At 38.0% G+C, this 26,652-nt stretch overlaps 1 protein-coding gene across 8 annotated transcripts in view; it reads left to right on the top strand.

Moving 5' to 3' along the window:
- Positions 1-26,652, top strand: part of UTRN (utrophin) — a 505,655-nt gene that overhangs the window by 96,542 nt on the left and 382,461 nt on the right. For 6 of the 8 annotated variants that reach the window (XM_029224149.1, XM_029224155.1, XM_029224152.1 and 3 more), the window contains 7 exons: positions 2,448-2,509; positions 17,207-17,299; positions 18,544-18,621; positions 18,967-19,059; positions 21,487-21,659; positions 24,262-24,377; positions 25,072-25,238. In XM_029224149.1, coding sequence (XP_029079982.1) covers positions 2,448-2,509; positions 17,207-17,299; positions 18,544-18,621; positions 18,967-19,059; positions 21,487-21,659; positions 24,262-24,377; positions 25,072-25,238 — 782 coding nt within the window. The remainder of the gene's footprint in view (positions 1-2,447; positions 2,510-17,206; positions 17,300-18,543; positions 18,622-18,966; positions 19,060-21,486; positions 21,660-24,261; positions 24,378-25,071; positions 25,239-26,652) is intronic. The other 2 variants (XM_029224150.1, XM_029224148.1) reach the window with 1 other exon arrangement.

The following is a 26,652-nucleotide window of genomic DNA, read 5'->3' on the forward strand; positions in this document are numbered from 1 at the left end:
TGTGTGTGTGTGTGTGTGTGTGTGTGTGTGTGTGTGTGTGTGTGTGTCTGTCTGTCTGGAAAAAGGGAAATGTGAACTAAAGGCTTATTGAGATATAAATCCCTTTTTCCCCCTTTAACTGTACCAGGAAAATGAATAAAGCAGAGTGTTTATATATTTTGGAGTACTTTTGAAAAGTTTGAATGCAAGACAATTTATCTTTTACAAGCCAACACTTTATTTCATATCATTTACTTAGACTCATATTCAGACTTTGACCCTAAGATAAAGACTGTCATAGAAACATTACCTTTTAATTTTTATAAACATCTCTGTATGATGGGAACCTATTTTTAAAATTTGATCTCATTCTATATGTGATACAATTGAAGGTTCTTAGTTATCATTTGCTGAGGTGACAGGTACTCATTTCTTGGTTCACACTATCTCTAGAGAGGAACCCAGTATTAGATATTTTAATATGTTTTTGAAAATAAGGTTAAATGCTTGGAAAAGAGGTTAAGAAAAAATAAAATGCAGAAATGTAGAAAAATGAATATAAAATGTAAAATAAAATTTATTTTTCAAAATTTCTCCCATTTTATGATAAAACTTATTAAATTGTATGAATTTTACAGAGTTAAGAGAATTTAATATTTATGACCTTTATATATATTTTTGTTCATAGCAAAATTATTGGATTTTCCAAGTACTCTGAAGACTGATATTTAATATTAAATTCATATTGGTGGGGCTACTATAGCACTCTGCAGGTTGATGTGTCTTCCTGCTTTATATACTACATATAATCTCAGCTCTGTCTCTCTCGGGTGTGATGGTCAAGGCTGAGACATTCAGAGTGTGTCAACAAATCCTCTTGGTTAATAAATGGCTTATATGTGGCATTGATCAGATGGTAGAAAGCCTGAAATCGAGGCTGATGCTGACTGTCTTGTCCTTTCTGGAAGGAAGGCCACCTCTTAGCACAATTAGCAACATGAATTTTCTTAGAGAGCCGTTTTGTTTTTCGTCCACTTGCCCCCTTTGTGTCTCAGAGTCAGTCTCCAGTTACCTTTATGGATCTGTAGAAGTGCACTCTTTTCTGACGCTGCTGCTATATTTATTCCAGGAGTGACCTTTTAATTACAAACTCTCCTTCCAGAACAGAGTAAGGCCCAAAGATACCACTAACTTAGTGAAGTAATGGGTCAACGTCTAATTATGCTATTAGGGATGAGTGAGGAGGTCTGGGTTGAAGGCAGCCCTTTGAAACTGATGCGTTGAGGGCAGAACACACTTGAGCCTTCTCTCTTATTATTTTGCTGTTATCACGTGGGAAGCAGCTTGGCAGTATGCACGGTAGTGGAACAAGCAGCGTGTATATATACAGACAGAACCACAGCTTTCTGCGCCATTCCAAATATGCCTTACGTAGCTTTCAGAACTACTCAGGGACTGTTAACATGCTGCTTTGTAGGATTTAAGCCAACAATGACTCTGCTAGTTTTAACAGAGGATTGGGGAGCAGTTGAAGAGGATATGATTAGAAGTAACAGAAAGGGTAGTATGGATATTTATCTGCCTTGTTCACATATATACTATAATAATAATTATGACTAGAACAACAACAAAGAGCTCAATGCCAGCTCCTTCCCAAGTGTTTTCCACTTACATCCGCAAATCCCCGCAATGCCCTTGTAAGTGTTACTTATTCCCACTTTACATGGCTTCCTATACCTGACTAAGTCACTCTGCCCATCTCCAAGAAGTTCAAGATGCTTTAGTTTTGTAAGGTCAGTTTTTATTTGTGTGGCCTGGAAAATGAATTTGTAATCCAGACCAAAGTTGGTCATTTTTTAAAAAAAACTACTCTGATTTCTCTGCTTGTAAAATGTGTAGATTGCTTTTATAGATCGTTAAAACTTTGTCCTGTCAGTCTTATTACAGGAAAGTGGGTTATGGAATTGGCTATAAACCTTATAGTAATGTTTGTTTTGGAGGGTGTAGGACTTGTATGAAAAGGAGGGAAATCATGAGTTTCTTAGTTTCTAAAGGATAGCTTTGATTTTTGTGTTGAATGTTCTACAACATTTTTATCATGCTGAAACTGCACTTAAACAAAATGCAACAGAAAGTATCGCGTATAATACTTTGAAACTAAAGTCCTGATTCTTTCCTCACGAATGTGGGTTTAATGGCCGGTGGTGATATGCCGAGGTGTGGAGTGAGAAGGCCAGCTTCCTGGGAAGGTGCCCGGGTCTCCCTCTGCTACAGGCATTCGTTAGCAGGCTCCATACATGCTGAACTCGTCAGCCATCCCTTCTTCATTAGCTGTGGATCATTGTGCCTCATGAACTCTACTAATAGACAATTTAAAACTCTCCAGGATGGAGATAATCTTATTTAGCACCCTGAGTAAAGGTACAAACTCTCATACGTTTCCCTCTCTCTCCTTTTCCCTCCCACAGATGAACACAATGACGTGCAGAAGAAAACTTTTACCAAATGGATAAATGCTCGATTTTCAAAGGTAACAGAGTATTTCAAAAGCTTTGATGATTCAGATGTCTCATTCTGGTTGATGGAGCTTGGTTGGAGGTGCAGTGAGTTTTCCGCATGAAATGTTGACCTAACAGAAATCTTCTGAGTGTGCAGACACATTTATTTCTCCTTTATTCTCTCTATGATATGTTTAAATGGAAATTCTGGTGTAAACAGTTCATGGTACAAACATTGATGGTGTAAACAGCTCTTTATTTTTACCTACCATTCTCTAGATACCAAGGTGACAGTGTGCTGCTTTGGACTCTGTGAATTCTTGGTACATTTAGGAAATAATATCTCATGGGGGAAATTTTGTGTTAACTTAGCTAAAAAGATGATGATTTCATTTTTGCCTGGTTAAAAGCAAGTTGGTATCATTCAGGTGGCCTTTCTACCTCACGTAGAAATGTTTAGGGATTGTCATACTCATGGTTATGGCTCATAATGCTTATCTGCCCTGTGTTTCTTTTTTTGTGAACTTCCTCACTTATTTCCCCCAAATCTGTTCTATCTCAGCATTTCTAACCCACCTGGAACATAATCAATGTTTTGATCAATATTTTTTAGGGACAGAGAATCCTGAAGAGAGAAATTGATAGTGCTGTTTTTAAACTTGGTCTAATATAATTATCCACTGGTTATTGGAGTTGGAATTTTGTCCTCTAAATCTGAGAGAGGAGGAGAATTTTCAGGTTAATGGATTATAGAACTACACTATAGCAAGATAAAATAAAGAGAGACCCGTTATGGGGCTTTAAATTCAAACATTTCATATTTTTCTATTTGAGAAGGTTGCAAAGGCCAGGACAATAAACACTGGTATTTCTTTGAGGCAAAATGAGAATGTTTTAGGATTGCTTTGAGTAACAGTGCAGTTTAAAAATTGTTCCACATCCCACTATTTACAATTGGTTATCTGATTGCAATGTATTTTTAGGTTTTGCAAGTTTTTGTTGAGGGCTATTTTATCTTGCTTCTGAGAATGTAAGGAATGTGAAAACTGCCTGACTTTGACAGAGGGTCAAGAAGAAGAATTACTCTCTTAATTGGTGGTTTTATGTGTAGGATTATTCCAAAGCAGACATAGGTGTTTTTTGGTAAATTTTTATTTGTTTTGTTCAAGAGGCACAGGTAACATCTGGGTGCTTTAGATTCAACATTATTGAAAACTTTTTGAAGTATCTATCTTCGTGTGACCAGATTCTGGGCAACATAATTTTAGGAACTAAAAGGGTCTGGACATGAGATATTTTATCCCAAGGGTTTCATGAGTGCTCAGTTGTGTAAGATTATCCATCCTGACTATTACTGAGGATAATATGGTCATTTTCTAGGTAGAGCAAGTTAAGCAGACCTAGTTTTTAGAGCTTATTTGAGTCATTGGGGAAGAATTACCTTAGAACTGATTTTGAAGACCGATTTGAAAGCTTCATAGTCTTGGTAGACCTACATTTAGGAAACATTTGAAACTAGGTGAATTACTTTTGTTCTTGTTCTATGAGACTAGAGAGAGGTAGACAGTATGACAGGACACAAAAAGGGGGAAAGTAGGAGAATAGAGATTTTTAGACAATTGAGATTTTAGACAATTGAGAAAGAATAATGAAAATATTTAACCTTATCATTATTGCCATGAATTTGGCTCAGACAAGACATTACCTTGACAGCACGTGATAGACTTTTGAACTGGGGCATCGCCCAGCAGATCCACATCATTTCCAGGTCCACAGCCATTATAGATACATGCAAAGTTAGAACCTTGAACTCAGTGCTGCCCAAGTGCTCCTTCACTCTGAGCTTTAAAAATATCCTCACTGCAGTTATTGCCCTGTGATTTCTTTTCCACTGAACGGTTCTCAGTATCTGTTGACCATTTGGGTCCTGTACCCAACCGAATTCTCTCAAGAAGTATCTCAGTATTTGTCACGGGTCATTGATACCTTTAAAAAGACCTGAACACAAAGTCCAGTAGTACTAGAATAGTTTATTTAGTGAACTTGATATTTAAATTTATACATTTATAATGTATATGTTATTTTGTAATATTAAATGAGGTCTTTAGTAAATTCTTTGCCCCAGGAAGCTTGTAATTATTACCAAGACAATGAAAAGACCAGGTAATGTTATCATTTTTAGTAACAGGTCCAGTTATGTAAACTGACATGGAAGCTAAAAGCTTGTTGTTGTTTTTCAAGAACAATTTTTATTAAGGCCACTATTAGATTTTTTTTCAAGAACAATTTTTTATTAAGGCCACTATTAAAAGCTTGTTTTGTTTGGAGAAAAATGTCAAAGTAGAGCTGACCCTGGAAACATTTCCTTTCAGATTACTTCTCGTAAGAAATCAAAGTCTAGAACACATTTATCAAAGGAATTATGACTATTTGGTTATATAAAAAAAGGAGAGCTCATAGCAGTCACACTAAACTTCAGCCACTTTTTTTCCTTTCCTCTGGCTGTTTTAATTCCGTAAGTCTGGCTGTTTCCATGCTGGTGATTGGGAAAGGGAATAATAGTTCTAAAACTGGGAGATTTCCATAAACTCCCCACAGACTCTTGCTGAGTTGGGATAAGGTTGTATTTGGGCATGGTGTCAGTAAGTAACCCAGAGGCTAGCAAGAGAAAAAAAAATCCTATTGAGGGGAACAGATTTTATTTCATTTCTTTTTTATCCATGGCCTTTGGTATATTTTGATGGACTTTAAAATATAATTATTGACTGAGTCCGCTTCTTCTGTGCAGTATGAGTCCCTCTACAGAGCAACAGTGTCCCTGTGCTGAGAAATCAAAACAGCCCCTGATGACATCTTCTGCCATTTAGGAATTTGTTTTAAATTCCTCCCCTGGACATCTCCCCCCCCCCCACCCCCCCTGCCCCCAGCCAAAGTCTCAAATGCCAAATCTTGTTGATTCTAGAGCCATATACATTCAACATTAACATTGTCCATTTTTCTCCATCTTTTCTGACACCCCCTTTGCCAAGTCATTATTATGTGAGTTAGGAATAACTGCGAAAGACTTTACAATGAGCAGAAAAATTAGCGGGAGTCCTGTCAGCTCAGCCATCTGGGTTATCTGCTTTCCATCATCTTTGAGCTACTGTACAACTCAGTGAGTTGTAGAAAAAGATAGTAATGCAAATGATTCTTATCCATAAAAATGCAAAGTAGCTGGAATGCAATTGATTATTTCCCCTTGGATAGACTTGTTTTTGCATCTGTTGTAAATTTATTTCAACTTTCCTTTATTGCATACAAACATGTGGGGTTTTTTTTTGGTGGTATGCGGGCCTCTCACTGTTGTGGGTTCTCCCGTTGCGGAGCACAGGCTCCGGACGCGCAGGCTCAGCGGCCATGGCTCACGGGCCCAGCCGCTCCGCGGCATGTGGGATTCTCCTGGACCAGGGCACGAACCCATGTCCCCTGCATCGGCAGGCAGACTGTCAACCACTGTGCTACCAGGGAAGCCCGATGCTCTGTATTCTTAAAGTGTTAGCTTTTGAAGCACTTATCATAATTGTCCTTTAAATAATTGCATCTCAAAATATTTGTCTCTCCTTTCCTAGAGACATGCTCCTAGAGACATGGAGTGGTATGCTCCATGGGTGCAGGGCTTCTGGCATTTAGTAAGCACCCAGTGAGTGTTTGTAGGCTTAATAAATAAATGAATGGCAGTGACAGAAACGTACATTTAAATACCTAATACTTTATATATCCATAGACCGGTTGGAAGTGGTTGTATTGGAATTAGATGGGAGTAGAGTGTGGAATTGAGTGCAAAATGGCATAAATTGTGTTATTTCATGGAAACGAATGCATCGGGGCTTTTGCTCCATTTATTCACAAAAACAAATCCAGTGATGCAAAGTTTTTGCATTTACCTCGTGTCTTGGAGGTGTGCTGGAGAGATTGTTAAATCATCATTTGGATTTAATACATATGATTCTCTTATTTATGGGATAGGATTCTTCGAATAGGATCCATCTACTAAATTCATGGTGATGAAAAATGAGATTTAAAACTTAAAATCAGCTCAATTCATTCCTCGATAAGGGATTTGGTAAACAGCTTGAGAATACTGAATAATATTTTGATAGCTAAGACAGCATTCACTATAAATATATATTCTTTTTTGCTGCAAGTCCTTGTTACTATGTCACAGAATACACACCACTTTGGAGTCTGGGTATCCTGAGAAGTAACACAGTGTAGAATAACTTATGATTGTTGAGTTTTGAGAAGTTATGAAGAGCTCGGGAGAAAATGATTATCTAACGGAGATCAGAATTAGGAAATTAAATACTTATTCCTGGATATGCTGCTCATTTATTTGTGACCTTGGGCAAATTACTAGCCGATTTTTTTCAGGTCACTTGATTTTTATTCCTTTAGCTATAAAACACACTTGAGCTTAATAGCTTGCCTCATGTTGCTAAGAAATATTGAGGCATTATTGTGAAACATTATAGGAGATTATAATTACTTAGGAATGCTAAATTAAAACTCTATCAGGGACCACCCCCTCCCAAACTTGTGGTAATCCCTGATCCATGCTATTTATATATTTTAAACCAGAAGCAGAAAAAAGCATTGGCTCATTAAGCCCACTTTATTCCACTGTCTGTTGGGTAAAGGTTGAGGGTTCTGTTCACTGTGAGTCTAAGAGCCTCATTTGTTAGTGAGCTGTTTTCCCAAGGGAGACAGTGAAGGCCTCACAGTCCCAGTGTTGGGAAATTTGTTCTGACTTTGAGCCTGCATTTTCTCTGGCTGACTTGCAGAGCTGCTCATCTGTCAGAGCAGAGACGTACACATTGCAGAAGCACTTTTATCAGTTTGCTGAGGTGGTTCTCAAAGGAAGTTTGAAAATAAAGGTTAGGTAGAGAACAGGCCAACTTAAAAATGCTGAACTTCACTTTGGGCAGATTTCTGCTTTTTCTTTTTCGAAGACAAAGATGAGCCAAGTTTTCATTTAGTTACTATTCCACACTTGAACTTTAAATTGATAGGACTTAAGAGGAAATCTGTGAAGCATTTTTTACACGTTTCAGTGTGAAGAGCAATTCCAGTGTGTTCCATTTGAGACAGTGGGACATTGCTTTCAGTGTCCGGTTGTTTGCAACTTTGTTCACGTGGGAAGTGGTTGGCCACAAAAATAGACGTGGGAAAGGATGTGTAGGTGGGTGCAACAAAAGCAGTCTGTAGATGTTTAGTCCTCTTTTTAGTATCGTGAAGGAGACTGTACAGGCTTCCTTGCGTGATGATAAATAACATCTATAGTAGAGATTTGAGCTGGAGTTACACACTGGGTCTACTATTGATTTATTTTCATGAATATGTGTATGGCGACTCAACTCATTGTTTTAGGGGGCCATAAATATTCAAGTGGTTCCTTAAGTTTCAGTTTATGTCTGTTCACCAATACCCCTAAAGCAAACAATAAAATGCATTTCATATTCCTAAACAGCTTCCAGACATGTTTTAGCTATATTATGTAAATATGTTTGGGTTTTTTTTTGCTGTTGTTTGTTTTCATTCAGTTTGATTGTTTTGCTTCCAAACATTATACTTGTAGAGTGACTTTCACCTAGTTACTGTGGTTAAATTAAAGAAACTATACATAAATATTATTTAACATGCTGTGTTTGTACATATTGAGGACTTAATAAATAATTTTGATTGAGCCTATTAGTATTTGTAGTCATTAAAACAAATTTGGAAATTTGGTAGTATATGCTGTGTCTTTGTAATTGATGATCAATTTTGGTATTGATCTGCTGAGAAGAAATTCCTTTTCACCCTTCACCTAGAGAGGGGAGAGCAGAGCCACCTACCTTGTGCTTTTGCATTCAGCCCATGTGACCCCACCATCTCCACCTTCAGAGGTGGGCTCTGATTGGTGCGTGGATGAGTAGGTCTAGGTCACCGTGGGCCAGTGAGTTATAAAGAGAGGATTGTTGAAGAGGTGGTGGTTTTGGGGGAAAGAAGCTCTTTCTGTTAAAGAGGACTAGGAGACCCTGGGACCATTTTCAACTGTACTTTTGCCTTAGGAAGCTTTTAGCTCCAAGGGCTACTGGTAGGCACCCTCCAAGCATGGCTAATCATGAGGGGAGCCAGACTGGGTGGGAAGTGGAGGTATCTGACACTGTTATTTTTATTTTTATAATCTGTTGGGAAAATAAAAAAATCCTCTCACAAAAGATCTTTATTCAACGCAGAATACAGAGAAAACACTTTGTTATTGAATACTCATATCAGATGAGGTGCATGCAGGCAGCTCGTAGAAGATCAGAAAGTCTGGACAGAATTTCACACAAACATACAGTAAAGTAGAATAAAGAACAACGAGAGGGGGCTTGCCTGGTGGCGCAGTGGTTGAGAGTCCACCTGCCGATGCAGGGGACACGGGTTTGTGCCCCGGTCTGGGAAGATCCCACATGCCGCGGAGCGGCTGGGCCCGTGAGCCATGGCCGCTGAGCCTGCGCTTCCGGAGCCTTTGCTCCGCAACGGGAGAGGCGACAACGGTGAGAGGCCCACGTACCGTAAAAAAAAAAAAAAAAAAAAAGAACAAGTGTGTACCTCCTGGAGAGACAAATGGATTGTCCTCGTGTTGGTCTCCTGTCAACCTCCAGAGAGACTTTTGAGTTAATTTTGAGGTCTTTGTTATTTTGTTTTGGAAAGTTGGGGATGGGTTTACCTACTTCCTGACCAAAAAATTGGGCCTATTATGTTTTTAAGGAGACACCCTAAGGAGAAGGAAGGGACAAGGCAGCTGCCTCTCCTTTATTAAACAAAGGAAACGTTCTCTCTTCCTTTACATTATCATTATCAATGCCCTAACTAATGCCTCACCCTGGTCCCATGGAAGCCTATCTTTTGAGGAACTGCATTCTTCAAACATTTCCAGTGCTTTGCCAGTTGTACATATATGGAATGAGCTGTATTGTTTATTGAGTCGGCCTGCAGACCTTGCCTGATGGGCATATGGAGTTGGGGTTTATTCAGCCTGCAGACCTTGCCTGGTTATTTGCCCATGGAGTGTGCAAGTGGCCCTGCCCCTGGCCGCCAGGCGTGGGAGCCCACACGTGGTTCCTTATCATCCCAGTTTTCTCAGCACTATCTCGGTTACTTTGCTTACCAAAATCAAGGTAAAAATTCTGTTACATGCTGTTTGACTTTTGATTCTCTGAAAGATATTTGATTTAGCTTGTGTTTTATAGTTTTTTGTAATTTCTAAGGTAAATGCACCTTCATTGCTTTGATTCCATTGTAAGCACTGCATAAATCACTGCTGTGTAGCTACTATGACACGAGTAGGATTACCTGAGCCATCTGTTTCTCCAGTCTCTCTCTCCATTTTCTTCTTTTCCCCCCTCTTTCCAAACAAGCTTCTAAGCGGAATCTTGTTCGGTTCTTAAGAACTTGTGCTGAGCACCATGAATTCATAAAGAGAATGGCTGAGAGCCATGCATTTACGAATTCTTTAAGCAACTGTGGCACATTTTGCTGGTTTTCGTTTGTCAAGGTGCTTAACGACCTCCTTGGGCATTTTATTGCACTCATTTTGCTTTTCAGTCGAAAGCAATGCTGCTTTCACTCTTTCACCATGGGGCTGGATCATAAAGTAGACATTGAAGATTATGCATTCTTCATTTCATCCATTAAGCTATATGTGTCGTAACTGTGATGAACCTAATTTCATCAGTTTGCTTAATTTTAACTAGAGATACCACTTTTTAAACAATCTATATTTATTTTATACAGTAATACACATTACAAAAATTAGATAATAGAAGAAATCCAAAGAGACTTTTTTTTTTTTTGTGGTACGCGGGCCTCTCACTGTTGTGGCCTCTCCTGTTGCGGAGCACAGGCTCTGGACGCCCAGGCTCAGTGGCCATGGCTCACGGGCCCAGCCGCTCCGCGGCATGTGGGATCTTCCCGGACCGGGGCACAAACCCGTGTCCCCTCCATCGGCAGGCGGACTCTCAACCACTGCGCCACCAGGGAAGCTCCAAAGAGACTTTTTAAAACCACTTGTAATTCCATCATCAAGAGAAAAAGTACATTTCTGTTGTAAAATACTTAAAAGAAATCCATTTACACATAAACATAACCGAAATGACATTGTACCTAGTGCTCACTGATACATTATTGGTTTTTAAGAAAATGAAAAATTACAAGAGCTACATTTTTATTAGTGCTGAGATTCGGGATTCATAAATTAAAGATTCTGGTTTTTAAAATATTAAATTAAATCATTCACTTCTTTTTGAGTTTTTAAAATAACCAACTCCTTGCAAAAAAAATCACTCAAAAAAAAAAGAGAGAGACTATAAAACTTACAATATGTTATCACATGCTGGAGCATCACTTTAAAATTGATTGGGGTGTCAGATTGACTTGAGAAGAATGCAAAAACATTATGGTATAAACACTATGTATGTGTATATATATATATGTATGCCATATAAATCCATGTGTATGATACAGAATTAGACACACACACAGACACATACATACCCACACATGCTGTAAGCAGTGGGGATATTAACTGAATTGAATAGACTGCCTCAAATCCTGTTTTGAAAATAGGAAGAGTATAAATAAATGACAGAGTAATCAAACAGTGTGAAAGGGCTCAAATTTATTATTTGTAAGATACCATCATCAGACATGGTAGTGGTGAAAGCATCTAAAAATTGTTATCTTTTCACTCTTCTCCATATTATACACAGTTAATAACTTCACTGTTTATAATGGGATTAGGTAAATCACAGGATAGACTCTGTACTATATTTCTTATTTGGTGCAAATTTGGCAGAATCAAGCTAGCTCATAAATCCCTTTTGCTGTGCTCCCCATGCTTGTTGGTACAGATTTTGTTTACTCTGTTTAGATTCTGAGTGCCATGAAGGCACAGACTGCGCTTGTCATCCCTCACTTGGTTAGTGTCAGCAGGGCACACCACATAAAGGAGGCCGTCTTCTGAACCTAAAATCCAAGTCCCACTTCTACTTCTGGTTTGTTTGTTGTCTCTACAAAGCATTAACATTTCACCCTTTTAAGGACTGCAAACTGCACTTCCTGAATTTTGCTTTCTTATTCAATCTTTCATAGATTTTTTTTTCCATTACTACTACTACTGCTGCTGAAAAACTTGACCTATGATGGAAATAATTATGATTTGCGAGTATTGAAGAAAGGGGAGAATAATTCAGTATTAGATTATTAGATTAGAGAGAGGGTGGAGAGCAGATCACATGGGATCTCTTATTTGGAGTTTGAATTGTATTTCCCCGTGATGGGAGTCCATTAGGTTAAAGCAGAGACATGACACGATGTGATCTGCACCTTAAAATTAGAGTTATTCTGACTCTTATGCAGAAGTAAAGAGGTTGGTTGGCCTGGTATTGGAGATGTGCATGAGAGTGGGGCCACTAAGGAGTAGTGGTCACCTTCGGAATGTGTTTTCGGAGGTAGAAATGACAGGGTTGGTATGGATTAGACATGAGTAATGAGTGAAAGGAGAAGAATCTGGTGCGACTCCTTTGTTTTTTTGGTCTGCGCAAGTATAATGACTCTGCTGGTAGCAATCATATTCCCTGGTCTGTGGATGGTGGTGGTGGTGGTGGCGGTGTGTGTGTCCGTCCTTTCCACAGAGTTTCTCAGTTCCTCAGAGGACTCACTGTTGACTGATCTTGTATTTCCCTGTATGTAGTTATGCCCTATGAGAGAGATTACCAGTCATCCTAGGATCCAGGATGCCTGGAGACAAGATTTGTTGATCTGGCACAGTGTTTTAGGACATTACAAATATCAGGAGATTATACACATAAATTCAGATTTCCAGCTCTTTTGAGAAACCAGAAGTCCTACCAACAGTGGGCTAGGATTCTCAAATGGCCACTGCTGGCTGAAACTCAGCACTGGCTCTTTCAGCCTTTAGGGCTGGCTGATTCACCAGGTGTGATGATGGGCCCGTCAGGTTGGCCGCATTCAACTGAACCATCACGTATCCATGACTGTATTTGCAGCCCTTGCCTTCCCTCAGACCCTGGCTTATCCCTCCTGCATTGTGATGACAGTTTGCTTCTGTCCTCTGACATTTTCGATTCAGGAGCTTCAGTGTCTCAGCTGTAGGTATTAACGCTGGTCCCTGTTGGAGTCAAAATGGTGTTAGAACTGGTGTTAAGAGAGTTCAAAGAAGTACAGGGGACCAGGGGATGAGAGGAGGCAGCCAAAGTGAGTCACTTGTGACATCTGTCGTTTGGATTCCTATCATGTGGTCTTTTAAATTTTTTTTTAAGGTTAAATGCGACGCAAGGCTTATCTGTCTTCCAAGTTCAAGATTATTCATTTGTACTATTTTGTGTTTATTGGAAAATTGTGGAAACCCTTGCTTGTAAATGGGGAGGGTGACCTGAACTTGGTGTTTCTGCAGGGCCAGGCACAAAGGAGGTATTCACCAAATATTTGTCCAATTGAATTATTAAACTGTATTCTGTCTGTCAGAGAAGTTTCTGCAAATAAGTCTTCGCAAAGAATCAAAAATCTAAATAAGACTTTAACCGTCAGGCTGAATCAGGTCTTATTTTTATTAAACGATGACTTCTGACATTTCCCAGCTGTTTCCCAGGGTGGATCCTATGTTTAGAGCCTGTGATTCAGAAGTACCAGAGATGCTTTAAAGCCATAAGCTTGGAAAAAAATTTCATTCTGAGTTCATTTAAATGTGGTATATATCTTGCTGCCCTCTTTGGGAAGTCATTAAATATACCTCCGCCGCCGCACCACTGATTAACTGTTTCCTTCCCTATATGTCATGACCCTGTGACCTCATAATTTTAGTAGCAGTTTAGTGTGGACTTTGAGAACCTGGATTTGGAGTCAGATCTTGTGGTATCACATCCTAGTTCTGCCTCTCCCTCGTCATGTCACCTCTGTGTCTCAGTTTTCTTACCTTAAAGTTCTATCATAAAGAAACAAAGAATGCATCTAAATCTCTGTAAATCTCTTAGAGCATATCTGATACATAGTAAGTCATGCTATTATTATGTCTAGGAACATTTCATGTTTCCGTTGTCTGTTTTTGTATGGCCCACGAGCTAAGAATGGTTTTCACATTTTTAGGTGGTTGCAAAAAGTCAAAAAAAAGAAGAATATTTCATGACATGTGGACATTATATGAAATTCAGATTTCCACGTCTACAAATCATGTTTTCTTGGAACACAGTCACCATTCCCATCGGCTCATCCGTTTATACATTGTCTGGGCTGCTTTCACATCTTGACAACAGGGTTGAGAAGTTTCGATAGAGACCACCTGGCCAGCAAAGCCTAAACTAAGTACTATCTGGAACTTTACGAAAGACATTTTCTGACCTCCGTTGTAAGGCACAAAGCACTGAATCACCATACTTATAGGTGTTACTCTCCTAGGTGGTAGGTGGAATGGGCTCTTTGGTATAGTTTGGTTCTTTCCATCTGCCTATGGGACGTTCCTAAATTGCATTTGTCAGGAATAGGTAGTATTTTGTAGTGATTGGCTATGTGTGTGGCGAGTGTGGGTGTGTGTTTTATATGTAAGTTTTGAACCACAGTTTTGGATTTGTAAGAGCCCTGGTACCTTCCTTCATTGTCCAGTGAAGAGATCCATGGGCTGTATATTCCCTCCTGCAGGTGTACGTGGCTCTTCTGAAGGTACCAGATGGGAGTACACGCCAACCATGCCATCACTGGGGGTGGGGTGACGGTGTGTTAGGAGAATAGGCACACAGCACAAAACTTATTTCTTACTGATTGCCATCAATATTTATCTGAAATTTGGAAAAAGAATAAAGAAATTGCATTGCTGTTACTGTCTTTTTTTTTTTTTTTTTTAAAGAATATAAAGGCATTGGTTTCCCTAGTATAAGTGATTGACTTCTAGAAGGACAGAACTGTGTCTCAGTTACCTTTGTTTCAAGAGAATGCTTCACAAGGAGTCTTTCTCAAGATTTGTTCCTCAATAAACAAATGAATGACCCGGACAAGAGAGAGGAAAAGAGTGTCTCATGTGGAAAAATTAATGCTGCCTCTTAAATGAACACCTCCCACTTTACCACTGAGCAGCAGTGGAGCCTAGGGAAGAATCCATTGGGTTTACTGTTGAGTTATGCTGGTCTCACAGTGCATACCTAAAGCACAGGTGTGCTCTTGTATCATCATGTTCATTAGTTTCGAATGGGATATATCCCTACAGGTCATCATATTAGTGAATTCGGGACTTGGAAGAACTTTCTCTATGAAGTGACACTTACATGTACTCAGGTTCAGAATCTGCTTTTACAGTCCTGCCTAAGATGAAGTGCTTATTTGTTTTATCCATTCTTTCATCTACTGTTGAAATTTTATGGCACTTTTATGACAGTAGGAAACATTACTACTGTAATGATATGATAATGTACTGAATGATAATATCAGCCATTTACTGAACATCTGTCATCTTAGTGTTTAACAGATGAGCCAATAGATGTAGAAAGGCCACTTTTCTAAAGTTACACGGCTGGTAGGAGGCTTGTCTACAATGAGGTCATCAGTGGGCGTTCATAACTATTTGTAATATGGACTAATATTTATATTTACTTTATTTTAGTCTATGCTGATTTGTGTTACTTTGTTTCTTTTTTTGAAAATGGATACTGTAGTGGATTTGAGAAGGGTTAAATGCCGCCTAGACATTATTTAGCTGCCCTTGTCATCAGTAATTCCTAAGGTCCTTTCTGTGCCTAGATATCCCTATTTTTTTCTCCCATGAACTTCACCTATGTTGCTGTCTCTTTGCTCTGAGATCAGAGTTGTTCACATCTTCCTGAAAGGGAATCTGGGTATTTGGTGGCTAGTTTGCTGAAGTGTACTTGGGTGGGTTTTGAGAGGAGGAAGGTAAGAGGTAGCAGATGACCAGGGCTACTTCTGCCCTTTGCTTTTACTGGGAGCAGGTAGGAAATCTATAATGTGCAAAAAACTTCCCTGCTCTGCCTCTTGAAGTATTGCCTCTGGATCTGGTCTCCTGCATCACTCAAATCTGTTTATCATTGTGATCGATGGAGATAATCCATGTATCTCTGACATCGTCACTGCTCACATAGTGGCAGCTGGAAATAGAAAAGCAGCTTTGTTTCAGATATAAATAAGTCATAGTTTATTCTTTACTGATTCTAAGGTGAAGACTTTACCATACTTCCTCTCATTTAGAGTATATGAACTATGGAAAAGCCACATGATAGAAATCACTAGTTTACTATACATTACACATAATTAAAAATGTAAGAAATCAGGAAGAGAGGAAAAAAGCCAAGTTTTAGGAAACTTTAGGATGGCTTCCTTCCTCCCTCTCACCCATTTCAAGCTCAGAGTAAAATTTGGTTTCGTGTGACTTTATATATAAGCTTTAAAGTGAAGAATAAAGAATATACAATAATTATTGGTTATAAAATATCTTTATTATTGACAGGAAGTAAAACTGTTAATCTCTGGGCATTTCATATTAGAAGGGAATAATTTGATTCAACATAATCATACAACATTTATTACACTGTGCTTTATAGCTATCTGGACATTTTCACATAATATTCTTTATTTGATCTTTACAATACCTGTGATTTAGAAAAAGGTAAACAGTAGTAAGTAGCTGATTAGGTTCACCAGTTAGTTAACGGTCAGACAGATTAAAACTGAGGCGTCCTGATTTTCTGTACAGTAATTGTGCTTTGCATACAACCATGATATCACACACAGACAGGCAAGGTCTACCTGTGAATGGGGTAGGATTTTCTGGCATGGACGGTAGAATATGTTTATCAGGGGAAGTTGATGCTGTTTATTAGTCAGAAGCAAGAGTTTGGAAATTCTATAGGTTTTGTCATTCAAAATACAGGATGGATACTGGATTTAGACACAGAGCCAAAAGTGTCCTAATCATTCAGAAGTTGGGACCTAGAAATACAGACCTAGTGCCTGAGAGCTGAAATTGAAGTGGAGAGCTGAAATTGATGATGACGTGACCTGCTTCCATAATGGAAATACCAAAAGCCATGCTTATACTGTGAATGTAAAGTGCAGAGCTGAAATAAGAACCTGCACACTTTTCTTTGGCCTCTGGAGGCCTCTTTGGCCTCCAGGTACTGTATGCTCATGTATATTTTTAACACATCTTCTCTCTCAGGAATACAATAGACCCTCGAACAACACGGGGGATTAGGGGTGCTGACTCTGTAGAACTGAAAATCTATGAATAATTTAGTCAGCTCCCTCCTATCCCAGTTCCACCTCAGCGGTTTCAACCAACCACGGATCATGTAATACTCATGTAATACTCTAGTGTTTACTACTGAAAAAAAATCCATCTGTAAGTGGACCTGCACAGTTCAAACCCATGTTGTTCAAGGGTCAGCTGTACGTACAAGGCATATTGACATTAATCACAGTTTTATTTGCTCCCTTTCTAAGAAATAATGCAATTTATATATTTCAGCTCAAAACATTTGTTATAGATTTCAAAGTTCTTTGTACTTCTTTCCATACAAGGCAAACTTGTATAGCCTGCTGATCATCCAGACTTTTAGTTGGAAGAAATGAAACTATTCATTTATTTTCCACTTATGTATGAAATTTCTGCTGCTGAAATTGTACTTTTTCTTTTATAGAGTGGAAAACCACCCATCAGTGATATGTTCACAGACCTCAAAGATGGAAGGAAGCTACTGGATCTTCTAGAAGGCCTCACAGGAACCTCACTGGTGAGGGATGCCATGTTCAAGAACCAGGCTAACGGCATATGTCTCATCATTACTGATACTTGAAGACCCTCTTGGGGGTCCTTACAATGTAAAGGCTGAAATAGGAATGTTAAAAAGGGGTTTTAATGAATTTTTGGATTGAGCGATATTTAGGCTTTATTGAGGGCTCTATTTTTATCAAAAAAATACTTTATGTGTTTATTGCTCTCAGACAGTAGAGAATTACAAAGAAGAGTGGATATGTAAAGAGGGCATAATGTTTTGAATAGTAGAAAGTAGATACAAATACATTTAAATGTTATTTAACAGATAGTAAAAAAAAAGTTACGAAAACTGATGGCATTTATTTTAATTCAGATTTTCAGTATTATCTTCACGTTTGTTCTGTCATCAAATCCAGCTCTATTGCTTTATGTGTGAGGTACCCAATACTCACACAGAAATAACTCTGCCAATGAAGACCATGTATTTTATGGGTACAACCTTTAACACAAGAGGTAGAATGACTATAAAAGGTATAGAGAGATGCACTTCTGAAGATGAATTTCTTTCTTGCCGAAGTGTGCCGTGTTACAGTCTACCTTTTGCCTTCCAGATGGTGGCTAGGCACCTATTGGAGAGATTGATCCCTTTGTCAGATAAGATTCCCTGGCCAATGAGGCAGAAAGAAGCCTCCCAGATCACCTTTCCCTGGGTGGGAATTCCAGTCTTCCCAGTGGGCCCTTGTAATTCTACCTGGAACCTGGGATAGCACCTCTGAATCCTCTCTGCTCTGTCTACACTAGTGCAGGGTGGAGGGGACATAACTTCTAAATCTTTCTTCATCCTGCCCAACTAAGATAGAAGAAGCTTTGTCCCTGGTGGAGCATTGGTTCCCAAACTTTTGTTTGCATCTTAGAATCACCAGGGAAATCTTTTATAAATTCCAAACCCAGACTATACTCCAGACTCATTAAGTCACAGTCCTTGTTGAACACAGGCACTGGTATTCTTGGAAGCTCCCTAGGAGATTCCAGTGTTCAGGCAAGCTAAGGAACTACTATCTTAAGGTGCTGTTAGTGGGAGAATTTGCATTCTGTCAACACCAGCCTTCATGGTGGCTTGAGAACCAACCCAGCCAGAGCTCCTGGTACAGAGGGGCTCTTGTGTGCTGAGCTGCTGTTCCATGTGCATCTCAATGTCAGTGTTTGACAGCAACATGGAGGGACTCTCTGTCTCATTCGATTTTGTGTTCTGTTTTCCAGCCGAAGGAACGTGGCTCCACAAGGTTACACGCTTTAAATAATGTTAACAGAGTGCTGCAGGTTTTACATCAGAACAATGTAAGTTTGTAATATGACTTTGGGGGGGGTCCTTTGATGCCATCGGGATGATTTATTTTGAAACCAACCACCTGCTCTGGACATTGGCATCAACTGATTTTTAGAAATATTTTTCTTATGAGATGTATTGAACCTGTTCTATGAGTGAAGCAATAGTTGTGCTTTTTGTGATCACTTTATTGATCTATTGTATAAGTAATACATTTTTGAGATTTAGGTTCACCTGATTCTCTAAAGTGAAATTTTTCTTGTCATTTACTTATATTGCTGTCCAAACGAGCTAAAACAAAAACCTGGGTTTCCATAGAAAAATTGTCTTAAAAGTCATTTTTTTCATTTTACTAGGTGGATTTAGTGAATATAGGAGGAACGGACATTGTAGATGGAAATCACAAACTGACTTTAGGATTACTTTGGAGCATCATTTTGCACTGGCAGGTGGGAAAATTTTCAATCACTTCTTAATAGGAATTGGAAATGTATCATTTGTGTGTTAGTTTCTTAGAGCTGCCACAGAGTACCACAAACTGAGTGGCTTCAACAATAGAAATTTATTTTCTAACAATTTTGGAGGCTGGAAATCTGAGATCGAGGTGTCAGCAAGGTTGGTTTCTTCTCCTTTGTAGATGGCTGCCTTCTTCCTGTGTCCTCACGTGGTCTTGTGTGTGTGTGTGTGTGTGTGTGTGTGTCCTAATCTCCTTTGCTTATTTCAAGACACCAGTCATATTGGATTAGGGCCAACCATATGATCTCATTTTACCTAAACTACTTCTTTAAGGACCCTATTTCTAAATATATTCATATTATGAGGTGCTGGGGGTTAGCACTTCAACATATGAATTTGGGGAGGGGACACAATTCAACTTATAATAATTTGGAGTGAAAGAGCCTGACAAACTGCTCTATTTTCCTGGCATAGAATAAAAAGTATCTGTTTTTTAAAACATTAGATTTAAAAAATATCATACTTATAAAAAAATTGTAAAAATATCCTGAAGAATTCCTGGATACCTTTCCCTCAGATTCTCCAGATGTTAACAGCTGTCTGTATTTCTGTGTTTTCTCTCTCTCTCTCCCTCTCTTTCTCTTTGACTAAATAGATCTGTGAGTATTTTGTAAAAACAAATCATTTTTCTAAAAACAAGGAGTTCTCTTACATAACTACAATATTATTATTATGTTAATATAATATAAAATGTCTAATACATATTAATATTTACAATGCTAGTATTAATTATTATACATATGATAATTATTATATCATGCACTAGCAATTAGCATGTAATTATTAAAATCAGGAAAATAATATTGAAACAATACAGTTATGTAATCTATAGCTCTTATGGAGATTTTGTCAATTGCCCCAATAACATCCTTTATAGAAAAAGAAAATACAAGATCATTTATTACATTCATTTGTCCTGTTTTTTTAGTCATCTTGTAATCTGGCATAATTTCTGAGTCTTTCTTTGTATTTCATGATATTGTCATTTTTGAAGAGTACTGAATAGTTATTTTGTAGAATGTTCTTCCATGTGGATTTGGCTAATATTTTCTCATGATTGGATTCAGGTTATTCATTTTTGGGAGGAATGTCAGAAAAATGATGTTGAGTTTTTCTTTTTTTAAAAAAATATTTATTTGGTTGCTCTGGGTCTTGGTTGCAGCAGGTGTGCTCCTTAGTTACGGCTCAAGGGCTCCTCCGTTGTGGCATGCGAACTCTTACTGTGTCATGCAGGTGGGATTTAGTTCCCTGGCCAGGGATGGAACCCGGGCCCCCTGCATTGGGAGTGCGGAGTCTTAACCACTGCGCCACCAGGGAAGTCCCAATATTGAGTTTTTCTTAATACACCACATCAAGGAAGCATATGCTGTCCATTAGTTTTTTTCTGGCAGTATTAACTCTCATCATTTGGGTGAGGTGGAATCTGCAGGTGTCCCCACTGTAATGTGACTGCCCTTTGTTATTAAAAAGTATCTTGTGGAGATATACTTTGAGACTGTATAAATATTCAGCTCCTTATTAAACTTTTGTCTGTTAATTTTAAGATCCATTCATAGTTCTTACCTGATCAGTTATTAATATAATGCGTGGCAAAGTGATTTTCTAATTTCATCATTTCTTCTACATTTGTTAATTGTCTTTCCACTTATGAGGAAGAGCTTTTCCTTGTCTCTTGTTTCTCTGTATCTATCTGTCTATTCTATCTATCTATCCACTCATTTATATATCTGTGTGGATTTTTACTTATTTTATGGATTTTTACTTATTTAATAGATTCTGATCTTTCACTATTGTTAATTATTTCTCAAGCCCCCTTAAGTTGGCTCTTGTGGATTTTTTTTTGATATGTCCACATCATTCTTTGAACACGTCCTTAAAATATATGTACTGATTTAGAATAATAATATAAAATATTAGTTCTAGATTATAATTGTTATTGCCATCAGGAAATGCACTTCATTCTTGGATTTTATAGCCAGCCAAAAGTTCTTACCTTCTTCCACATTTGTGTAGAAAATAAAAATTGAGTTTTCTTCCTATTAAAAGATGTTTAAAGTATAGTTTTAAAATATTACTTTTTTGTGGCTATGAAAGTAATGTTCACTGTAGCCAAGTGTGATATAAGTATTGCTAAGATATAGAAAATGCCATAATATATAAAGGTGAGGTTAAAATCACCTCTAAATCGAAATCATTACTGTTAAAATGTATTTATCCTTCCAGTGTTTAAAGGAAAGTTTTGAAATAAAATGAATACCAGTGGCCTGATCCAATGGTTCATGAATATAATATTCCTTATTCAAGGACTGGATTCCAATGACTACTTGAGGTTATTGGCAGCCATGGTTTCTTTTGAACAGGTGAAAGATGTCATGAAGGATATCATGTCAGACCTGCAGCAGACCAACAGTGAGAAGATCCTGCTGAGCTGGGTGCGCCAGTCCACCAGGCCGTACAGCCAGGTCAACGTCCTCAACTTCACCACCAGCTGGACAGATGGGCTTGCCTTCAATGCCGTGCTCCACCGACATAAGTGAGATGTGACTCTTCTTGGATGTGCAGATTTGTACAGATTTGTACCTCCTCTCTGTCCCTCCCTTACTTACTACTCCCTAAAGGCCCTTCCCACTACTGCCTCTCTCCTCTGTACATGCTCTAAGAAAACATAAAGAATAGAAATATCATGGAAAAAAAACTACCCATCACATCTTTGTTTCCATAGGACTTAAATGCCACAGTGCAGTGTCCATGGTTTCTTCTACATATTTGTAAGTTAAAAGATGTAAAATAATTCACATAGTTCAATGTGAACTAACTCATTCAGCACTAACCAGTAATATACACAAAGAATTGTGACAGTTTTCAGCCTCCTACTTTAGTTTTATAGGAAAACTCTGTAAAACCCCCAATTAAAAATAGATCAATGATTCTTTTTATGAAACTTCTGAACAGATTCTAATTATATAATAAAATACCAAAGGACCAAAAAGAGCCACTACTCTTCTGAAGAAGAGACAGGCTGAAGTACTTCCTAAACAGAAACCAAAACTAATTATGAAGCTATATTAATTGAGACTATATAGTACTATAAAGAAAACACTAATATAATAATAGGCTGAAGCATATGAAATTGCCAATATTTGACTGTTTTTGATATAAATGGCAGTTTCACGTAGTTCAACCTAATGGAATAAAGAGCTCAGAAACAGCTCCATCCGGATCTACAACTGAGCCGATGTTGCAGATTAATAGATGGTGTGGAACAAATGGAAATGAGTGAATTGGATCCCTGCCTCACCATACCCTGAATAAACTCCAGATGCATCAAAGGTTTAAATGTGAAAGGCAAAATTTGTTATGTGTTTTATTCTTCTTGTAAATTATTTATTGTCTCAAGTTTTATTTCCTATATGTTCTTTGCTGATATATGAAAATGCAGTTGACTTTTCTATATCTTATATCTGGAAACTTGTTAAATTCTTACCAAAATTTGTTACTGAAAGTTTTTTTTTTTTTTTGATAGATGACCATGAATTATAATAGTTTTTTTCCTCCCCTTCCCTCCCCTCCCCTCCCTTTCCCTCCTCTGCTCTCCCCTTTCCCCTTCATTTGTGCCTTGTCCTTCAATACAATATCAGTTTGCATTGGTGGTAGTGAGCAGAATGTTTTGTTCTTGATAACAAAGGGAGTGGTTTTAATGTTTTACCATAAGACTGCTCTTTGCTTTAGCTTTTTTTTTCATATAACTTTTATCTGGTTAAAAAAAACCCCACACACCCCATCTTCTTCTACTTCTCCTTTATCAGTTTAAGCGGGTTGCCCACTGTTTCTAGTCAGTTAAGAGACACTATCATAAAAGTTGAATTTTTTGTTTGTTTGTTTGCGGTACGCGGGCCTCTCACTGCTGCGGCCCCTCCTGTTGCGGAGCACAGGCTCTGGACGCACAGGCTCAGTGGCCATGGCTCACGGGCCTAGCCGCTCCGTGGCATGTGGGATCTTCCTGGACCGGGGCACGAACCCGTATCCCCTGCGTCGGCAGGCAGACTCTCAACCACTGCGCCACCAGGGAAGCCTGAAAACTTGAATTTTAGCTTAAACATTTTTCCATCTGTTACTTAATTGATTTAACAAGTGTGTGTGGGGTGCCTTCTATGTGCTGAACACAGGATGTAGAGCAGAGAACAAAACAAGCAAAATTCCCAGTCCTCCTTCTTGGAATTAATTTTCCAATAGAGGGAGGCAGACAGTTTTTTAAAAATGAAAATGTTAGTTGTGTAGCATATAGAAATGGTAAATATTGCTGAAGAAAAATGTCAGGCAAGAGGGGAGGAGGTACCTGGCATGTCGGAGGCCACTGGGTGCAGTGGTGTGAATAAGGGGAATAATAAGAGGTGGAGTCAGAGAGGGAACTGGGCGGGTGGGGACGAGGGAGGCAAATCCCAGAAGTGTAGGTGGGTCCAAGATGCAAGAGCAGATAGAGCGCAGAGAAAATGATCAACTTTTGAGTAAGTCAGAGCAACAATAATGTCCAGTTTGTGGGATTAAAAGAAAATCAAGATAGAAATGAAATACTAGACAGTAGCTATATGGAGAGGGGTGGACGGAAATTCTCTCAGGGTCTTTTCTTTAGGAGTGTCCTGTGAAGAGATTAGAGCTGGATTTTCTATTCTGCTAAACTTGGTCTTTAATCGGAGAATTTAGTCCATTAACATTATTGCGATAATTGATGTATTTAAGTTCATTCTTACCGCTTGTTTTGAGCTTTTCATTTTTCTTACTTTTTTCTATATCTTCTTTTCTTTCTTGTTTTATACTGGTAGGTTCTTCTTCCCTTTTTTTTCTTTCACTATTTGGGAAATATACCATTTCTAGTCTTTCAGTGGCTACTCCAGAATTTTAACAGGCATGTTTAACCAATACAAAAACCTTAGAATGTTCTACCTGTTGTTTTCATATTTATAGATTACCTTAAAATATTATATATTTGACAAGACTTTGGGATATAAAAGATAAACTTTTAAATTTATATTCACAAATAAAAAAATCTAAAACTGAAATGTATTCGATTATAACAATAACAACTTTGTTTCCACATATTTCATCTTCACTGAATTTTATTTGCATCCTGATTTCAGACCCGATCTCTTCAACTGGGATAGAGTTGTCAAAATGTCCCCAATTGAGAGACTTGAACATGCCTTCAGCAAGGCTCAAACTTACTTAGGAATTGAAAAGCTGTTAGATCCTGAAGGTATTGTTCAGTGTTTAATTACAACCTTGATTTTTCGTTACAGTTTTGAATACTTGAAAAGCAGTGCTTTCCCCCTCCCCCCGCTTTTTTGAAAGAATTGTGAGAATTGAGGAGGTGTTTTTCCTTTTGAAATGTGGTACAAGCCATTTTATTACAGACATGATACTTCTGTGCTTAACAGTTTCTAGGATCCTTCAGGAGGAAATTTAATTACATCACTGTAGAATAGTTAATCAATACGAGCATAAGATTTAAAGTTTTAGGAAAACAGAATTATTAGATAAACAATTTAGTATTTTATTTATTTCATTAAAATGTGTTTTTGTATGAGCTTGTATATGATGTGAAAACTTCAGTTACAAATGTTGCAGGATTGAATTCTAGACTTATTTTCATAGTATGAATGAAATCTGTGATGTTATCTTAGATGATAGCTTATCTTTGAGCCTTATGGGGGAAGCTTTTAGGGAAGATTTTTAAGAAATGGGATATGGAACAAAAAAAAGTAGGTAATCATCTTTACCTTTGGCTCATATATTATATGAAATAGAAATTTACTGAGCTGTGGTATTGCAAAGATAATATACTAGCATTGTTTATGGGTACTAAGACAGTTATTTTATATCCAATATTGAGCAATTCACATACCTTGGACATCTAATTTAAGCTAGTTCTTATTTACTTCCACTTTTAGATGTTGCTGTTCAGCTTCCTGACAAGAAATCCATAATTATGTATTTAACATCTTTGTTTGAGGTGCTACCTCAGCAAGTCACTATAGATGCCATCCGTGAAGTAGAGACACTTCCAAGGAAATATAAGAAAGAATGTGAAGAAGGAGAAATTAACATGCAGGTACAGGTAAATTTTTATTAATGTGTTTGACTTGCCATATTTGTTTTCTCTTAGGTACTAGATAAAAACACTTTCAGAGCATTTTTTTTCTTGACTGAGAACGTCTTGGTTTCTCAGCATCAGAAGTTCAGTTTATCGGTTGGCATGCTGTCACACATCACATGCATGTAATGGAGAACCATAACTTTACTGATTTTACTTTTTAAGAAGGAAAATATATTATTTCATACAGCAAGGCTAGAGTTAGAGTCTAGGATTGTGATCATGCTTCTGCATAACATGCTTAAGGACCTATGTTTTTCTAGCATCTGGTCATCTTTTAACACTCTTGTCCTGTACTGAAGGTGGTTTTTCTCATGTCAGCTTAGTTCTGTTCTAAGTTCGGTTCTAAGTACTAATTTTTTTTCTTTTTTTGCCATTAAAAAATGGATTTGTACCATTATATTCTCACAAGGGCCATCAAAGTGTAAGCTTTTCCCTTTCTTTTAGGAGGAATAATTTTTTTTTTTTTGTGGTACGCGGGCCTCTCACTGTTGTGGCCTCTCCCGTTGCGCAGCACAGGCTCCGGACGCGCAGGCTTAGTGGCCATGGCTCACGGGCCTAGCCGCTCGGCAGCATGTGGGATCTTCCCGGACCGGGGCACGAACCCGTGTCCCCTGCATCGGTAGGCGGACTCTCAACCACTGCGCCACCAGGGAAGCCCTAGGAGGAATAATTGATAATATGTTACTTGGTGAGTTTTTCACTTAAGGGCTGACAGTGGTTTTATTCATCAGGATATAAATGAGGATCCTTTTTTTTCAGGAGATATAAATAAAGTCATGACATTTTCTTCCTGAATAATTCTGCCTTGAATCAATCCATATTTTACCTTATTCTGTTTTAGTCTAACCAGTTCTCATAATTCATAAAATGAGAGAACCTTAACAGTGGGATGAGAACTTAAAAGGTATTTGGTCTAACATTTATCAACAAAACAATCAAAAGATACACATGGATTTCAAAGTGATAAGAAATACATTTTAGAGAGGCAGAAAGCATGGGCTTTGAAGCTTAAATTTCATCCCTCTTACTTCTTGTTTTGGGTTGGCTACTTACCCTCTCATCCTCAGTTTTATTGCAAAATCTGGGTAAAACCACCCACTTTATAAAGTTAATAAGTTTGAAGTATCTAAAATGATGTTAATAAGCACTCAGCAAGCAGCAGATATTATAATTTTCCCTTCTCATTTTGTTTAGGTATTATCATTCATTTTTATTCAACAAGATTTTTTTTCAAATGTTAGTGATAATGGTCTTGAATTGGCATAGCATTTTTTTTTTTCTTCTCCAAGGTTCAAAGGACTTATTATTTCAGGTTTTCTTTGGGTAGTAGGTACCACTTCTTTTATTTTCTCCATTTCAACAAACTATGATTTAC

Source organism: Monodon monoceros, unplaced genomic scaffold (genome assembly GCF_005190385.1).
Source record: "Monodon monoceros isolate NGI ecotype Baffin Bay Population unplaced genomic scaffold, NGI_Narwhal_1 Super_Scaffold_15, whole genome shotgun sequence".
Taxonomy (NCBI): domain Eukaryota; kingdom Metazoa; phylum Chordata; class Mammalia; order Artiodactyla; family Monodontidae; genus Monodon; species Monodon monoceros.